At 37.6% G+C, this 19,891-nt stretch overlaps 1 protein-coding gene across 1 annotated transcript; it reads left to right on the top strand.

Moving 5' to 3' along the window:
* The first annotated feature begins 1,774 nt into the window (after positions 1 to 1,774).
* Positions 1,775 to 18,241, top strand: LOC100375539 (carboxypeptidase D-like). The gene is made up of 8 exons (XM_006821364.2): positions 1,775 to 1,972; positions 4,358 to 4,458; positions 4,683 to 4,855; positions 5,737 to 5,921; positions 6,464 to 6,652; positions 8,923 to 9,075; positions 9,633 to 9,775; positions 14,046 to 18,241. Exons 1-8 carry the CDS (start codon positions 1,798 to 1,800, stop codon positions 14,232 to 14,234), a joined length of 1,308 nt encoding a protein of 435 aa, XP_006821427.1. The 5' UTR covers positions 1,775 to 1,797; the 3' UTR covers positions 14,235 to 18,241.
* The last annotated feature ends 1,650 nt before the right edge of the window (positions 18,242 to 19,891 follow it).

Raw genomic sequence — 19,891 nt, 5'->3', positions numbered from 1 at the left:
AATTTATTGCTTGTTGGCTGCACCTGAACAGGGCTATGAGGCAGGTAGTGTGAGGTTATATTTCGACCTAACCTGACTAACTTAATAAGGGGTAATTACATTTAATTTGGCATTTTGTTTTAATTGAATCATTAAGTTTGCTCAATCCAGTTTTATGAAAGTCTTTCGATTTTGTTCATATTATGGTAATAGATTGCTTAATGCTATAAACGCTCATGCGTGAATAATGCTAGAACATTGCCGCAATATCGTTTCCTAGAAAGCGCGCCCTCAACGTTGATTCAAACAATTTCGGTTACACCCAGCTAACCAAGCACTATTCGTAAACCGACTCAACCGAGATTATGTGTCATAATTACGAACAGTGAGGCGATGTCAGAAGAGTAAGTTGCTCGTGGAAATAAATTTCTACGCTCCCAAAAAAAGATTGATTCAGCGACCTTATTTAGAACTCACCTACAAACTAATACATATTCCACCAGGACTGCTTTATGAAATAACAAAACTAAACTAAATGAAGAGCGTAAAAAATATGCTTCATCTTCGCCAGTCAAAGTTTGGCAAAATCTATATAGCTCTTTTGAAGTATTTTCTAGAATTATTTTTTTTAATGCATTGTCCTATCAAAGCGTTCGTTATAACCGCTGCAACAGTAGAAGATTTCCTCCCCAGGGAAAGATTTAACTGACATTTTACAATCTGTTACTGAGTGACTGAAAATCCAACTTATTAGATCAGTTCAGCCTAAGAATGTTTTTCCCTATTTTCACTATACTACACGGAAGAAGTATATAACACGGTAATATGCGTGTGCACGATGCTAGCTATTATGCTGCCAGTAATATGAACGTAGATTTTTAACTGTCACACGTTTGACACCACGGCAACCGTGACTGTATTTACGGTAGGTCTCTGGAGTATGAACTGTGAACTGACATAACTTTCAGAGTCAAAACAATGAGTTCAGTATTTTGCATAGACCGACCCATGCTTGAGGCGAAGGTTCCACGCTGCAAGTCAAATGAAAAGACGCATGGAATCCCATCCGATGCTTGCATCTAATACGTACTGTTACAGAATCTTGGGATCCTGTTTATCTGTGTAAATTGCTCGACAAAAAAATAATTCGGGTAGTCGATCGTTATTTACAATCAAGGACATCTTTTAAAGACAAAAAACTAGAAACTTGGTTCATAGCTCGTCAAATTTAGATTTAACCATGACTTGTCATAGCGCCTTTCAAAGGGACTGATGCATATCAAATCCCCTGCGCTCTACTGCATGTGATTCACACATTCCGCGCAAAAGAAAATGGTGGTTAAATGCCATCGCTAAAGGGTATGTAATCTAAATGTGGTTAAATTCCATCGCAAAAAGGTTTGTAATCTAATTGTATGAATACGTGCCTGACATTCAGATCACGCAGGATATTTTTATCACATGCTGATTGGTTCACCATTCTCCATTTGCTATTGCAATTAAAGTATTGATTGTAATACGTAGTACTCTGAAAACAACACATTTAAATTTGGGATCAAAACTGACTGAAATAACATAGGACACAATCTAGACACGCCTAAAGTAAATATCTGCGTACTTGAAGAAATATACGTAACGGAGATTTGTAAATCTCGCGAGAATTCACGTTGTTTGCAACATACATAATATCGCCTAAAAGCAACTCCGTTCACTCCCTCCATCTTAACAGCCGTGCTTGACCTTATTTCAATGACGTCATATAATATTCAAACTGATCGGAAGTCTTATAATACACCCGGCTTTCCCGCGTAAACACTAATGGCGGCGCTTCACACACCACTAGTTATCGCCTTTCTGCTGCATTTAACGGCCGGAGAACTTCAAGTTGATTTCGTATATCATCACTATGACAACATGGTGGATCTGCTACAGGCGCTTCATCTACGCTACTACAACCTGACGGAACTATACAGTATTGGCAGGAGTGTGGAAGGTAAGTCCTATCTCCATCTTTTTCGCCGTGGCACATTCGAGTAACTGTGTTCGTTTTACAGTCATTCACGATGGCTATAATATTACGTTCACGTTTGCTTGTTACAACGCCTGGCTTAAATAATTACGGCCTGCCCCTGTCAATTTCATCCGCGAGAGCTGCAACTTGAAATGAATGTACGTATCCAATTATATCCATGACGTGAACCACTCGCAAACACGAGACGTTGGCGAACACAAACTCAGTCAATAACAGGCGAGTTCCTTGCAGATGTATCATCATTTTCATCTTTAAATCATTCATTCTAATGCTACCAAATTCATTCACTAAATTTGACTCGATACAGTTATAAATATGTCAGTCATGCATCGAATTGGTAACTGAATGCGCGTTGCTCTAATTTGCTGGCGATTGAATGCTATCTCGGCATCTATAAAAGCGTTATCTTATACACGATGTGCTGTGAATACTAAACACAACATGCACGACTTTCAGGTTACCCTAGATTTCACTCGCGAGATTATTATTGGATATTCTGCGACGTTCGTTAGTTGTGTGGTATACGCAGCAGCAGCGAATCGAAACCAGAAATAACTGTTAGTATTTGCTATAAATGGTGTCGTTTATCCCGCTGTTGGGCGCACCAGGGTTTGCAAATATTAAAAAACACAAACTTAAATTGGGAAGCTACGTTTTTGTATTATTCTGCTACGTATACAAATTTTGTGTACATAACACATAAATTGCTTATGAATACGAATGAATTTGGTACATCAAGGTGTGAGAGAGACAACAGAGTTCAGAACGCATTTAAACCATCATGGTCGTTCATTCGAGATGAGGAGATTTATCAGTCTGTGTGAGCTATTTCTAAATCCACCAGTTAGCGATACAATGCATGCATGTGTACTATTCATTCTCCCGTCCCGCTTAGAACAACACGGGCGTGAGGAAATCATAGATTTCATGGAAACCTAAGACTATGGGTTGAAACTTAAAATATAGAGAAACGGTTCTTAAATCAGGCTTTTTAGTTTATTTAAACACTGTTCTCCAACAGCGCGATATTGGATAATGAGTAGAGTCTGTTACAAGATAATATATGAGGTGTAGACGAGCATACACATTATTATTACACATGTCTCCGAATCCAGTGTGACGTTGTGAGGATTTAAAGTTATTTATTGGCAATCCGCTCCGCGTTTGTGTGTATGTGTGTCACGGTGTTATCTCACGTATTATTATTTCTGGGATTGTTTTTTTGTCTGGGCTGATTTTGTTTAAACTTGGCAGGCAGGTCACGCCTAAGTTCGCTCTAGTTAGGGGGGAAAATCTGGAAAAAAATCCAGGTTCACCGCTGCCATGGCAACCGCAAAAAAATGAGTGTTGAATACCTTCACGCCAAATGTTTCTCCTCTTACAAATCTTAGAGTAAAAACCTGGGAAATTCAATATTCTACTCAGTCCTACTATTACCATAACAACACTCGAAAAAATACTTCCTTTTAGCTAATCAGCCTAAAGGCTTGAAACAAAATTAAACAAATTATAGGTATTTTATTCATTTTTTTTGTTAAAATGAAATTTTCTTAGGAATAGAGATTTATGACTTTATAAATATCTCTAATTCCGATAGTTGTTAATTATTAACGTATGAGATGGCGTTGGTTTACCGTGACGTTTTGCACGCGTATGCTTTCCTATTGACTCGAACTGCTTAACAGCCAATCGTTCGCACCCGAAATAAAGAATGGTACAGCTCGCTGCAATGTGTCCAAGTAGATGAAAAAAAAAAACACATGGACAATATGATCAAAACAGATCATGAGCTAGTGTTGAACAGTAACCTAAATATTTCATCAGACATTTGCACACAAAAATGTAACCAAATGACGTCACACTGCTACGTGTTATTTACCAGTATGCCGGGGTCAAATACCGACTCTAATCTATATACGTTATGACATATAAATAGAACAGAAGAGAATTTAATTTCGTCGACAGTATATTTCTGATTGAAAAAATGAACATTTAATTTTCCATAACATAATTTTTAATGAAATTAACACATGATCTCTTTAAGCGGATATGAGTGTGTTCAATTTCCCGATGGAAGCCTGAGTGCAATTGACCTTTGAGTACTAGTACATACAGCCGGGGTATATTTCTTCAGTTGATGAATGAATTGTACGAATAAATAATTTCATTCAAACTGACTGCCAAAAATTAACTTATTTTTTTTCCTTTTTCTTAGAGATTTCCACTGACACTACACAAACGCATATTTCGTCTGGGAACATGCATACGTGGAATACTATGAAACAAATCATGAACAAAATGGCGTCTCTGTTAGTACTTTAAATCATAATATTGTTTTTTCCGCAGGTCGTAAATTGTGGGTTCTGGCCATTTCTGGCCACGAAGCATGGAAACATAATATCCTGAAGCCAGAGGTGAATTACATTGGAAACATTCATGGCAATGAGGTAATACATGTCTGGGCTATTTTTACATTTTAAACTAATTAATTTCTTCTCTTCGTGTTTCACGGAAGGACATATAAATAAGATTCTTGTTCAATTACATGAGTATTTTATTATAGGTGAAAACAGTGTCAGGAATGAAACAATATCTCAGAAATTTGCAAATTTTAGAAATCCATTGTAAGGTCAGTTCACGCATGTACATGTCACAACCTTTCACCTTGTAGGCGATTGGCCGAGAGCTGCTGCTTCATTTCGCGTCATATCTTCTGAGCAAATACGATGTGGACGAAGACATCACGAAGCTTCTCGATACCACCCGATTGCATATATTACCCTCGCTGAATCCTGACGGTTTTGAGATCTCGACTGAAGGGGAATGTCATCTTGGGATCGGCAGGTAAAGAAGGTTGACAATATGATAATTGTAGTCTGGGCTAATACGAATACTGACCACGTGACTAAATACACGACATTTAGACAAATACTGTATTCTAACAATTGTTTAATTTCCCGCATAGTGACTCTAATTGCATTGGCATCAAGCAATCGAATTCAAAATAACCGCAATGCATTAAAGTAGAAGCCTACTCGTAAATGTAAATACACAGAATTTATTCATTTTCAAATAAATTGTACTTCCAGGCATTATAATGATATTCGGGGTCACCAGCTTAATTTTCGAGAAATTGATGGTTGTAATTTAGTGTATAGTGGCCATTTTGACAGTATTATAACGCTTTTACCACAGGTTCCTATGGCAGAGATTGTATGCCATATCTCAAATTGTAGCCTGGCTACATAGGCTGAACAAAATCATGATTGGATACTTATTGTTGTCCAAAATTATTTCAAAAATCTGTGATTTAAAAAACGTCAAATATGCAATATTTGTGCTCTATGGAATTGTTCTAAAAATAGCAAGTTTCTCAAAATAAGTCACTGTAACACACAAAAAATGCAATTTCATGGTACCATGGGACAATAGCTTCACGATTTTACACAATAGACCAATAAACACTGTCATGTTTATAATCAATTTTATCAAAAATTATGAGTAGGCTTCTACCTTAAAGCAAATTTATGCGAGAATCGGCATTGAACTATCAAATCGGTGGATAAAAACGCAGTGATTTTAGATTACATTGCTGTTTGTAGTGTATATAGTTGATGTATATGCGAACATTGGGACATAGTCAGTACTGAGGATAACTCGTCGTATGTGCCATTCTCTATCCGTGTATCATTTATATATTTGATAACTCATACGATTTCTTTCAGATTCAATAAAAACAGATTCGATTTAAATCGCAATTTTCCCGATATGGTTGAAATCAACAACTTTCCGATCCAGCCGGAAACCAGGGCTTATATGACATGGTCTCGTCGCATTCCATTCGTCTTATCTGCAAACTTCCACGGAGGCGCGCTCCTCGCGGTATACCCCTACAGTAACCTACAACCAGGTTTGTACGTATGTCACATTTCACACGCAAAGCATTCTGGTAATTGTTTTCTAATCTTGATTTAGTTCTGGCAATGACAATATGAATTTCTAAATGAAATTGCAACATCAGAGGGCGCTCTTTACTTAGAACAAATCAAATCAATGCAGAATACCCCTGGCCTGCCTCCTCCGAAAAATAAAAAAAAATAGAAGCGAAGCGGAGAAAACAGACGGAGGCAGTTGGGGCGGATGCAGGATAACAGCTGATGCTGTGTGCTACAGAACAATCGTCATCCAATGTATTCTACAAGGTTAAATATGGCTATAACAAAACAAAAAACTAAAAAAGACAAGGGACACACCTCTCTCGTTTGTTTTAAAATTTCCACATAGCGACTATGTATGTCAAATACTAGTAGTTAGCTCACGGAACGGTGTATTACACCGTGTGTTCATGTATGTTAATTCCCGATTACAAGCCACATTTGTAATATCAAAATGTCGATGTTTTACTCTGATACTTCAGAAATGTTATATTCCAACTTGAATTTTGCATTGCAGAAGAGAAAGCAGAAGATTTCTCGCAATACAGCGCCGCTCCTGATGACGATATATTTCGAAATATTTCACTGTTGTACTCATATACTCACCCAAGAATGTCAAATAGGAGCGAAAACAGCTGTGACGGGAAATTCACTTCTGGGTTCGAGGATGGGATTGCAAACGCTGCTTCATGGTACTCATCCCGAGGTAAGGGAGATATTAGTTAGGATCATAGTTGATCTTCTCGAGAAAGGGGAAATCGGGTTTTTCGATAAGATGGTTCACACTTATTTATAATTATTCATCCGAACGCTAATTATGTCCGAGTCGTTTTTAGAAAATTTCTCAGTTCTCTGAGTCCTCATGGATCAGCATGCCATCAGCGGCGTTAATTGTAAAGTTTTGTTTTTGTTTTTACCGATACGATTTAGTAAGTAAGCTGAATAAAAAACAAAATCAATACATACCGTTTCCGTTAGGCAGAAGTTACTTCAGAACTTCAATTTACCGTGTTATGTTATTGACTGAGGAAAAGAAAAAGTGAGTTTAACATGTTGGGGTCGCTGCACAGTCGCTACGTTTTGTGCCAACTAACCATTGTCAATATCTTTGCCAGAACATTTGAATAACTACAGTTATAATCACGATGCTACTGCGCTGTCTTTAGAGTGTTTACCGCCAGCGTCTGGGCTGTACATAATTATACATATTATCACACACCGGTCTATATCACTCCGCGCATTTTGTCTGTCTTTTTGTTTATGCAAATGTGTTCCGTTGCACGGGGACATCCTGCAACCGATTTATACCGATTACCTTCGTTCGTGCTTCAAATCGCCTGGATTTTTTTCTCTCCAACGATTATTCAGAGCGGTTGAACCATAACCTCCGAAAATAAAAACAAAATGAAACACGTTTCTAGTACTCCATAGATTTATGATCAAAATTCTGCAACTGGCACAAACCGTGACTTTTAAAGCGGGAGGGTCGTCACCTGCGCACGCGCGGGAATTGAGTCCCAACCGACGATAACAGCACACGCTAAAACCGCAAGGGCTTATGGTAGACGCTTGTTTGTAAACAATGACACGCTATGGCCATCTGACGCATGCGCAGGTGACGACTCCCCCGCGTTAAACTATTTCCAATAGTCAACTACGTTATCGTTTGATTGGCTGTCACTAATCCAACACATTTATTTAATCAATTAATAGATCTTAGACAAAAAATGGCCGCCGAGATCTCGTTGAGAGTGAAAGAGCCCGAGACTTGTTTTTTTCCCATCGAATATTGTTTCATTTTTCAGATATCGCTTCTAAAATTCTGATTACTATGGTTACTCAATTTCAAAGGGTGTTATACTGCCCCCATCACAAAACGTGAGAGAGATTTGCAATGGCGTGTAATGCATAGTGCATGCACTACTGCTGGTTTTCTTGCCGAGGCAAATTTTGCCGATTCTGAAAACTGGATTCTCTCATTCACATTTTTATCGAATGTCCGGCGATTGGCGCTCTCTGTCGCTCCATTTCGCGCATTTCCACTGAGTTTTTACAATCTGGTTTGACGGTTCCTTCTTGGCGGTTCGTTATTTTTCCACCTCAACACTCACGTCGTGTTCTTTCTCGTCAGTGTGAGAGTATTTTTCTTTTATCCTTATCACTTTTGTGGATCCGTTTACAATTCTCCAAACTCGCATCACCAGTAGAATTAAATCCGAGTATCAGTACTTCAAACTAGTGAAACATGAGGACAGGTTCGAACACATTTGGACCACAAATGACGCTCTCTGTTCTCTTGAAAACGGAAAATTACAAATCCATTTGTGAACTTGACTGCAAACCGTGACTGTTATAGTTCAGAGGTCGTGTTTACACTTTTGTTATCCAACTTGTCATTTGGTAACCGTTCAATCTTGTTGTTTTATGTCTGTGTCTACTTCAATACATCTCATCCAATGTCGTTGTTTGTTTGTTTGTTTGTTATTACACAATACGTTACGTGTTTGTATTTAGTTTTTTATTTGCCTAAGAATTTGTGGCAGGGTGGTCGTAACCTCTTGCAGTGAGAACCAGTGTGACTGACCTGCCGACGGGGTTCTAAGGGTTGTTTTTTTAGTTAAATGTTCAATAAACGTTAGGGTTTTTGTTTTATTTTACCCGTGAATCAAAAATCACTATGGTTACGTAAGTCTGGGTAACAGTGAACGCGAAGGTGAGAAGGAATACAATACTATTCGAGAGGCAAACATATGTTCCGTTGTTCGCGAGATCTTGGCAGCCATTTTTGTCAAAGCCTTATTCAAAACAACAGACATTTTAGATAAAACGCTGCTATGAAGCGAAAATCTCGAAACTGGTCAGCAATACTGCCGGTTTTCATGACAAGTTTATAAACTACACTGTACTCATTTTTTTAACAAATTCACGGATCTTCAACTGTACTTTCGCTTATTATTGTTCCTTATTTATTCACAGGTGTAATTCAGGACTACACCTACGTCTATCATAGTTGTATACAAATTACCATCGAAGTCAGCTGCTGTAAATATCCACCGGAAAACGAAATTGAAGGTTACTGGAATGAAAACAAAGACGCCATGTTGGAATATATAAAACAGGTTCATAGAGGTCAGTCTCAAACGTTACTGTATGTATCTTAGGTTATCGCTTCGTTGCTATATTTCAAAGAATATTGAGCATACATTTTACCTATTACGGTAGGGGTTGACCATTGAGGGAAGTTTGAAAAACACAACCCTACATGTGTAATTACTGGAAAACTATTTTTATTTACGAAAGCTGAGATGGGAAATCCTAGTTCCAAATTCATAGTTCCTACTTCCTACTTCCGAGTTCTGACTTCTAGCTTCTTACTTCCAAATTGCAACTCCATAAATATACACACTAATGTGAAGTTCTATCAGTACAGATGTCGGTACTTTTTTGCTGCTACGGTTTGCAACAAATAACAATCACATGCATTCCAACATATTATTAAATAATTCATAAATAATAAACTTACTCACCGCAACACTGTCGTCTGGCTGCTGACGGCCATGTTGTTAGCTACAGCTGCGCATGTGCTCAATATCCCAGGCGAGGGAAAACAAATAATTTGCACAGTTACCACCAGCTTCCCTCAAGAATTTCCAATGGTAAATCTCTAGATATAATCAATTTTGTAGGCATCAAAGGTATGGTGGTTGATCAAAATGGTCACGTGATACCCTACGCACGAATCACAGTGGACGACAGGCCGAATTATTTCAATACGACTGTGGATGGAGAGTACTTCCGAATACTTCTTCCAGGACAGTATCTTATACAGGTATACTCACGGGACTTATCTCTAATTATATAGTAGATCATGTACAGCGCGAATAAAATGCGTATTTGAGGGTGTTGAAAATGGTTGTTTCAATATTTTTGAGGTGGGTCAAAATTTTGTAAACAGAGTCTTAGACCAAGTAGCATGCAGTCTCTCCCCGATAGACAGGTACGTATCTGTTGCAATGTCTTAATTATTATAACACGGGTAAATTAAGACATGTTTGAACAATATGGCGGATTAGATAACCTACTCGATCCAAAATATCACAATGTTTTTGACTCCCATGTGCGAAGCACAAAATGGGAGTCTTTGCAGTTAGTGTGTCTGTGTGTATGTGTGTATGTGTGTATGTGTGTATGTGTGTGTGTGTGTGTGTGTGTGTGTGTGTGTGTATGTATGTGTGTCCGACTGTTCCACTGCTATCTCAAGAACCATACATCGGTTTTTGATGAAACTTGGTGCATAGATGCTCTGGGCCAATGCGCAGATTTGATTAGGTTTTGGTAAAAATCCATGCTCGTTAATTACCTAATTTGCATGATAATTAGCTAATTTTTAGCTGTTCTATGACTGTTCCACTGATATCTAAAGAACCACTCATTGGATTTTGATGAAACTTGGTACATAGATGCTCTGAACATATGCGCAGATTTGATTAATTTTTGGTAAAAATCCGTGCATATTAATTACCTAATTTGCATGATAATTAGCTATTTTTTAGTGGTTCCATGACTGTTCCACTGATATCTAAACAAACCACTCATTGGATTTTGATGAAACTTGGTACATAGATGCTCTGAACTAATGCTAGGTTTTGATTAGTTTTTGGTAATAATCCGTGGATACTAATTACCTAATTTGCATAATGATTAGTCAATTTTCGGTTTTTCCACTGATATCTCAAGTACTAATCATCACATTTCAATGAAACTTGGTACATAGATGTCATACGACACTGCACAGACCTGATAGTTTTTATGGTAATATCAGTACATATTAATTACCTAATTTGCATAATCAATTAATTTTCAGCATTTGATATAAGTAGTTAGCATTACATTTCAATGAAACTTGGTACTTACATACTCAAGGACTATGCAGAGATTGATTGTTTTCGATAAATATTTGTGCATATTAATCAGCTAATTTGCATAATTAGTTAATTTTCAGCTTTTCCACGGGTATCTCAAGTACTAATCATCGCATTTCAATGAAACTTGGTACATAGATCCTTTAGGACTATGCAGAGACCTGATTAGTTTTAGGGTAAATAATTGTGCATATTAATTACCTAATTTGCATAATTAATTTTCAGCTTTTCTACTGATATCTAAAGTACTAATCACATTTCAATGAATCTAGAATTATGCAGACCCAATTAGTTTCCGGTAAATATTTGTGCATATTAATCACCTAGTTTGCATAATTAACCAACTTTCACACTGATATCTCAGGTACTATACATCACATATCAATGAATGTACATGGATGCTGTAGGACAATAGACAGACCTGAATAATTGTGGGTTAAAATCTGTACATATTAATTACCTAATTTGCACAATTAACCAATTTTAAGCTTTCACACTGATATCTAAAGTTCCGTAAAAACTCCAAAATTTCGACCGGTTTTAAATAATTGGTGTTAGATATGTGACGTGTTTTTAGAGTCAAAATTAATTTTTCAGAATTGAAATCAGCAAATGAAAAAATGGGGATGATAGACAGTGTGCTTCATTAGTTTTTAAAAAATGCAATGTCCGTCAATTGACGTAAACTTCCTCATATTTCACGGTACAAGCAAAGGTCGTGGCCAAGTTGTAACTCAAAATCTAAACAAAGTCATCAATCAGTGAGTATTATGACAAGCAAAACAAAACATCAAGACGCGGAGAAGAGGTCAGCACAAAACTAATAGGTCAAAAGACAAAGCTGTCTCGCACTACCTAGAAAAACTTGCGAATGTTCGAAGTACAGGTACCCATTGGACAAAAGATGCATGGAAGTTTAGCAAACTATCTTCCCGACCCAGTGCAATGTATCCGGTTAGAATCAAAGCTCACGTGTCCCTTATTTGAGGGACCAAATTCTGCCGTAAATTCGCCCTTGGATTAAAAAATAAAATGGGATTTAAGAAAATAGAATGGGACTTTTAAGGTGTATTTTGGCGTCATTTTTCGGACATTTCAATTAATCCTGCCGGCTAAAATAGTCTAAGTTTTACCGTAGTCATTGACGTTTGTCTATTCAAGAGTACACGTGTATGATTTTTATCGTGACTAGCGTGAGCGGGTAAGCTTCCTTTCGAGAATGAGCTGTTATCACTGTGAACAATGTTAAATTATTCTTCAGATGACCAGTTTATTTTTTAAAAACAACTAATTTTTTTATTTAAAAAAAATCATGCCTTTTTCGCATCAAAATCCAAGCCAAAATATCGTACTACAACATCAATCTCTTCCGCATTGCGTTCAATAACATTAACATATTTAAATAAGCTATGGTAATTTGAACACGTTGGCATCATCCAGCTTTTTGATTGGTTAATTAGCGATTTGACCTATTTGACCTAAGAGAACATGGCGGATATCCTACAGCATCAAACGTTTATACGAGACCGGAATCATTCGCTTACGATGAAACTAAGTTGACTTTTATTTGTATTTCATAACCATTCAACAAATTTATTTTGTGTACATTATTATAATCACTACTGAGTACAGTAATAATCAACAATTCAGAAACGCAGCATGCCGAGATTTTTGTGTTCGTTTTTATTTGAAACTTCGTTTATTTAGAATATATTTTCGTTACCAATAAAATAAAAATCTCTCAGTCAATCAGAAACCCGGATTGATGCCTTCGAGGAAGGTCCCGTTTGAACGCTCACATCGTTTTTTTTTTCGTTCGGGGGAAAACTAAAACTGGTCGAAATTTTCGAATAAGAATGAGTCGGCAATTTTTAGTGGAGTCGAAAATTTTGAGGTAAATAAAACACCGAAACCCGGCAAATAAATAGGCGGCCGAATTTTTAGAGGGGTCGAAATTTTGGAGTTTTCACGGTACTAATTATTCCATTTCAATGAAACTTAGTACAAAGATGCTCTAGGACAATGTACAAACCTAATTAGTTTGGGGTAAAAATCTGTTCATATTAATTCCCTAATAAGCATAATAATTCATAATTTTTTGGTTCTAATCACATTTCAATTAAACTTGGAGACATAGATTTTCTGTTACATTGCGCAGACCTCATTAGTTTTACACTCAAATCTGGTCATATTAATTTTCTGATTTGCATAATTAGTTTTCAGCTAAGTAATTTCGAATTATATTTAATGTGTCTCCAATACTCTCAGCACATGGGAGTTCTTTCTAAGCTTTCTTTGATTATTTTTATTTTTAACATTATTTTTTATTTTATTACTTTTCAATTTACAAAAATACGAAAAAAGGAAAATACATAACAATACATAAAATATTAAGATGACAGTATACTGAACCTTTTTATAATAACTTGTATATGCAACAGTCTCGTAAATGGGACAAACTTATAATATTACCAGTAATTTAGGAATGGGCGATTATAATAGTGATAACAACTAATGAGTTTACGATAATTATAAGACGAATTAATAGAGATAATCAACAATTTAACACGTGATCACAATGCAGAACATAATAGCCTCACTATCACTCACCAAAGTAGATATTCTAATGAAGTCACATACCACAACATACAGTGAAATTCACTTCTGTGTTCGTCTGTGTATATAAATAATACCACTCTTTCAATTAATTCAAGGATGGCAAGACTACAAGTAAAACAAAAATAAACACCAGCACAAATAACAAAACACGCCGTACATCACTCGACCACGGACAATAATATCACGATACAATAACACGCGAAATAATTCTCGCAGAATAAGTCATTCATCGTTTGTTATTGTGAACCCTCATTCACGCGAAAGCACAGCCGTGTCAAATGATCAACGTTATGTGCTCAAGTAGATATATCTTTTTTTGCCAAGAAACTCACGCACCTACTCGTAATACCCATTTGTGCACATTTTTTTTTTGTAAATCAACAATATTTTTTAGAGAGGGTTGTTTATTACACATTGGGGAAATATATGACTATATTGACTCTTCCCATTCTCAATCATAGTCTTTCGCAAAAACACCTATTTGTTAGTACTGTTACCATAACAACTACTGACTCGTTGACCAGTGCGTTAATGTTTGTTATTTTATGTTCCTTTTAGGCTGCTGCCGACGGCTACAGTACAGAATCCACCATAGTGTTTATATCGGAGCATGCCCGTGATGCTTTAGTGTACAACTTTACTCTGACATCTGCCGTGGATGCAAGTCAAGCGCCCTCGTCGATTATAAACTTACCCTGCGTAGTGGTTTGCTCTTTATTTTTAATAACTCATTATAGAGACGTTTAGATCCTTCCTACGCGGACAATATAAGCGATGCGATGATTCACACAGGCACGTGACTAGCACGTGTTAATTGCCCTGACTCGTTCAGAGGCGACGGCACGAAATTTTGCACGGGGGGGGTCTGTCCGTGGACATGCTCCCCTTAAACATTTTGAAATATAGACCCTCTGAGACGCTATTTCCTGCACTTTGAGGGGCGCATTTTGCTGACACAAATGGTTTCAGCTTGATTTTTGAGGGGCGACGTAAGCCCCCTCCCATTTTTTTCGAAGAAGCGACCGCCCCTCTGCACCCCCCGTTCCACCGCCACTGTCGTTCAATAACGTAGTACTTATGTCACCAAGATAGCGTAGAAGGTTACACAATTGGAGAAAGGGCCGATATAATACACGGCAGTAGAAAATCGTAGTCCTTAGTATTTATTAAATTTAACCAGGCGTTTCTAGCACGGTCATTCCCAGTGTAATATCTGAATCAGATATTACACTGACGAAGGTATATTGAATAATCACAAAGAACCTCGGTTACTTACTACAATTTTCTATAATAGCGCAAAGGGTATTAGCAGCTCTTACCTTCCGCTAAAGGTGCCAAACCAATTATTCAAAGTCTACCCAAAGGGTACGGCTGAAATATGGTGATTTGTTTTATTTTCTACACGTGTATCAGCATCGACAAATAATGAAAGGTAAAACGTTTGCCGAATTCTCAGGAGTATATGTGTTTACTATGAGTGACACCTCTAAGATACGAGTGTAAGAACTTTGAGGGCGCCCTAAATTGTAGCACTATTGTGTGCATTGAATGAATGTGAACGTAGTTAATTTAAGCAAAATGAATCTTACGTTGTCGTAATTCCTAATATACTTATACAGTAGAACGTCGATTATCTGTACTGTTAGGGGGACATGCTTTTGTTCGGTTATGCAAACAGTTCGGATATGCGATTTTGTGTGGGCGTGCTCAAGATTACAGGCTCACGTACACACAAATTCTAACGCACATATGACTGTAATGAAATCAAACAATAGTACATGTAGAGTACGTCATTAAAAACATTTTTATTTAATCAGTAATACATTGTAATAAAAATGTTGCACGCTGGAATGTTAAAAAATGTTTCAAATTGTCCGTAAAATGTAGCGATAATAAAGTTCCTTTGCTTCTTTCTTGGGAAAACCAAGTCCCGGAACCAAGTGAAGACGGATTTCTCTGAACGATCATCAATGGCTGTTTTCATTATCTTTCGTTTCAGTCCTGCACTTGAATCCATTTTACTGGAAAAATCCAGCAGCTTTTGTTTTGCCTTGATATCGGATATCGTTGATTAACCAACACATTACTCGGTAGATAGATTGCTTGCGGTTTCGCCACGTTCTAGTCGATTTATAATTGACACCTTCGCGTCCAAATCAAGCACGCAGCGTTTGCGTTTCACTGGGGTAGCCATGCCAACGCTAGATAAAAGACGCTGATAAAGTAAACAGGCGAAAGGTCGCTTCGTATACACTGTGTATAGATCGGCTCGATGTTACCAGATTGCTCGTGGATTTTTGAATGGTAAACTGCTACAAGATGTCCCGATTTTATTGGATTCAGCAAAGTTTTTAACACCTAGAACGATTGACATAATAAATTGTTGTAAAAATCCAGGTTGGCTACTGTGATCCTCGGACGTAAACACTTCGACGCTGTGAACCATCAAACGGCCCGCCGACTGTGGTCATTGGTTGCCGTTGTCTGCTGATAAACCATCAAAGAGGCACACCAAGGTTTTGTCGTTTTGTCACTCTTTTTCACTGCACTATTAAACTGGCGTCGCTTCTGTGGCAAGACATCCCAGAAGTTATTTTCTTTCTTTTTTTATTCCGAAAAGGATGTGACTTCTGATAATGGACATTAAAATTAAAAATCGGGAAAAAACATGGGATCGACTCATTGCCGCGTTTCTTTGGCGGCAGTGTAACCCCGTACAATTTTCCCGGGAAACGTATCCGAACTGCGGTGACTTGCAACTTGGTAAAGTTGAGGATCTGACTGTGAACAGTGGAAAAGACATTTGATGAACTTTGTGTTTTTAGGACATTTGTTATTTACAGTGGAACACTGGTGTTGCATAATAGGCTTGTCTGAATTTAGGAAATCATTGGATACTGTAATTCGTTTCATTGCTTGCGCGGACACTGTAAACAATGAACGTACACGTGAAAGATGTCAGATTACGTGTCGATAATAGCTTTATTGAAAGTGTTGCTCCAGGAAATCACACAAGACGACTGTAGTATTTATTTTCACAGTTGACTTTTGTATTATACGAAACACAGCCAGACATGCATACCGAACATTTCGGATAGTCGACGTCCGGATAATCGACGTTCTACTGTAACTATAATTATAATATCGTGTCGTTTTTACATAATGTCTGATATATGAGATGATGCCATTATTGGAACTGACGGTATTAGTAATTTTGTTAATGTGTGAATTCCATGACATTGATGATTAATTTAGACTGTCAGATAGGTTACATTGGAAACGCCCTCTATCGGCGAGTAGTCAATTTCTAGGCAACCATCAATTTGGACGTGTTTTTGAGCCGGTTTTATATTATCATGTAGTTAGTTTTCTCAGTGTTAACTGTGAGTTTATCCATGAAGTTAGATAAATTAGTATCATCAGCAAACAGTCGGAAATCGAAGACATTAGTACAGGTGTTTATATCGTTAATATAAAGTAGAAATAGCAAAGAACCGAGAACTGACCTTTGGGGAATCCAACACTTAATTGTTCTTAGATGACGTAGTGCCGTTTACATCTACTTGTTGGTACGGAGTATCTAAATAACGTTGAAACCACTGATTCAGAAGTGGGAGACGCCTAACCCCATATTGTTCAAGTTTGCGAAGCAAAATAACATGGTCTATGGTATCAACAAAGGCTTTTGAAGATACCAAATGTGACATAGCCTTTGTTCATATTTTCCATAATGTTAATGAAACAAGACTAACAAGTGCAAGTTTAGTGCTATAGTGCTTACGAAAACCATTTTATGTTGGTAAGAGAATATTAAATTTATCAAGAAATGTTAGTAGCTGAGACTTTACAGAGGATTCTATAATTTTGCTAATAACGGGTAATATATAATTGCGGTGTTTGTCAAATGTGATTATTTTGTGAAATGAGAGTCATGAATTTTTTGTTTTGCCCTTCTATCACTCTCAGACTCCCTTGTTATCGCTTATTTTTGTACTTTACTACTTTTATTACTTTTTACTTAAGAAGTACGTATCTTATTATATATTTATATTAAATATCCCATACATACGTTAACACAGTTCTGTCTATATCGTACCTGTTACGTCATTGGTCACATGTTGATTGTTAACCCATCACCTATAATCATAATATACACGTTACATTGGTGTTCACTTGTTGATTGTAAAATTATTTCCATATTGTTCGTGTTATACAGTTGTACAGACCTCAGCACTTGTATTCATTTGTATATTGCCTTATAGAGTGCTCATGCCTATTTTGTATCTACAGGCGTATTTTGTATCCACATGAGAAATGAAATCCGCGAATTTGTATTTCTGCGTCGATGTAAAACCAACGCTGTGATGTAATACCTCTTATACATCAGCCAATTGATTAACAGTATGAACAGCCAACCAGCGATCACGTTGCAACTGGTAACTTTTTGCATTGATTAGAGACAAGCCGTGGTGTTACTGGCCATAATTCTCCAGCTATAGACTTTAAAGCAGCTGGCCCGAACGTGTAAGTGCGTTTGAGAAGGTGGGTTTATTTTTAGCAGTAAAGCAGATGCTGTTCTGGCTCCTGTGAGTTCAGTATCAACATATGGTGAAAGTTAGTGACTGATGGGGTAATTTTGTTGAGCTTGCCGAGTACTTAAATTAAAGGTTGTGGTCGTCCCACCACGCATGCGCGAGATAAGAGATTCATATGAATAAAGATGGCGACTATTACTGTCGAAGAATACAAACTGAGACGTTACCAAGCTTTAACTATGTAATTCTTTTGGTGACTGGAAGGTGTCGAATGAATCACCGGCGGTGATTATACTATTGCACGTTTCGCCCAGGCCAAAACTGATTTCCATTAGATGAGCGCATTGGATAGTGAGAATTAATTTTTATCAACACAAATGTCGCACATACGCGGCGCAACGACCACCGTCCTTTAAATTAAAGCAGCCAGTGACTAAGCACGCATGTTTTCTATGGATAGCTTTCCTGTTCTATTCCAGGTTTAAAAAAAAAAACGTCTTAGCACTCAGACAAATTCAAGTCGATTGTAGGGTCACATGACTCGGGGATCGCCATTACCATTTCCTGGCGAATACGCCTGTGAGTATATGGTAATTTAATAGGAAACAACACCAATTTTAAAATGGAAAGAACCCACAAAGCCACGTTTCCTCTTTTATATATTATTATATATCATGAATATAATATAAAATGTGTGTTCTCCCCTGGAACGAGAACAATCAGACTAATTACGTTAATAATTACAAGAGTATCGCAGTAGCAACGGCTAATAACATCATGTATTCATGATGAGTAGAACATAGAGAACACAGAACATTCGGGAAATGTGTCTCAAACTTGGTAGAGCGTGGATTTTGTTAAAGTTAGACATTTCTGTGTTTCGAGATGATACTGATGATGATCATGTTGGCAACATGATTGTCCCGCGTGCCAGTTGCGCTTTCTAAGGCAGAACACGGTGAGCATTCTGATCTGCAACACAAATTCCCCACGTGTCACCACGCCACGTAACACTGCTGACACTGACAGCCATTACTGACCCGTTTCATAATTGATTACTAATGGTGACGTGATCCCCTTGTTTTCAGTTAAATGCGAACGGAAATGAAATGAAATGAAAATATAGATAAAGAGAGGTTGAGACCGGTTATTGCCTTGTGCTATCGTCGCGCATTGGGGACACCGTCTGGGTGTATGATTTACGTTCGTTTCATTAGTGAAATATTTATTCACAATTCAGAGGCGACGGCACGGAATTTTGCATGGGGCCGAAGGCGTGACCTTACTAGGGGGTCCTGAGAGCATGGTCCCCTTAAAAATTTGAAATCTAGACTCACTGAAACGCTATTTCCTGCATTTTGATGGGCAAATTTTGCTGACACAAAACGTTTCAGCTTGATTTTTGAGCGGCGACGCCCCACCAACATTTTTCGAGGTGACGACTGCACCCCCCGTGCTGCCGCCACTGCAATTATTATAAAATATCTGTATAGGGATGAATGTACATTGAATGCCGTTACTCGTGCCCGTGTGAGCATTATCCTGTCGCTGGTCAGTGTCCCGGTGTTATTGGGTGATTTTCCGTTCAGCTGCGAGATCTCGTGAGATGCATGAAAGACGCGCGTCGAACGTCTGCCGCAAAAATCGAACGATTTGATTTTGAACTCGAATTTCTTTATTTCGTAGCTCACACCGACCGGCCGATCTTCGACAGAGGAATATTGCTTTCGAATACCCTCACCTAAACGAAATTGTTTATCATCAAATGTGTACAGCATATTATTAAAGCGCAGTGGTCGTCGCACAGCGCGTGTTTGAATTTCATGTAAATAAACAATGTATTTTACACGCGTTGTATACGTCGCTATG

This window comes from Saccoglossus kowalevskii, chromosome 22 (assembly GCF_978046115.1).
Source record: "Saccoglossus kowalevskii chromosome 22, keSacKowa6.1, whole genome shotgun sequence".
Lineage (NCBI taxonomy): Eukaryota > Metazoa > Hemichordata > Enteropneusta > Harrimaniidae > Saccoglossus > Saccoglossus kowalevskii.
The sequence above is the reverse complement of the archived record's forward strand: the minus strand, read 5'-3'. Positions and strand labels throughout refer to the sequence as shown.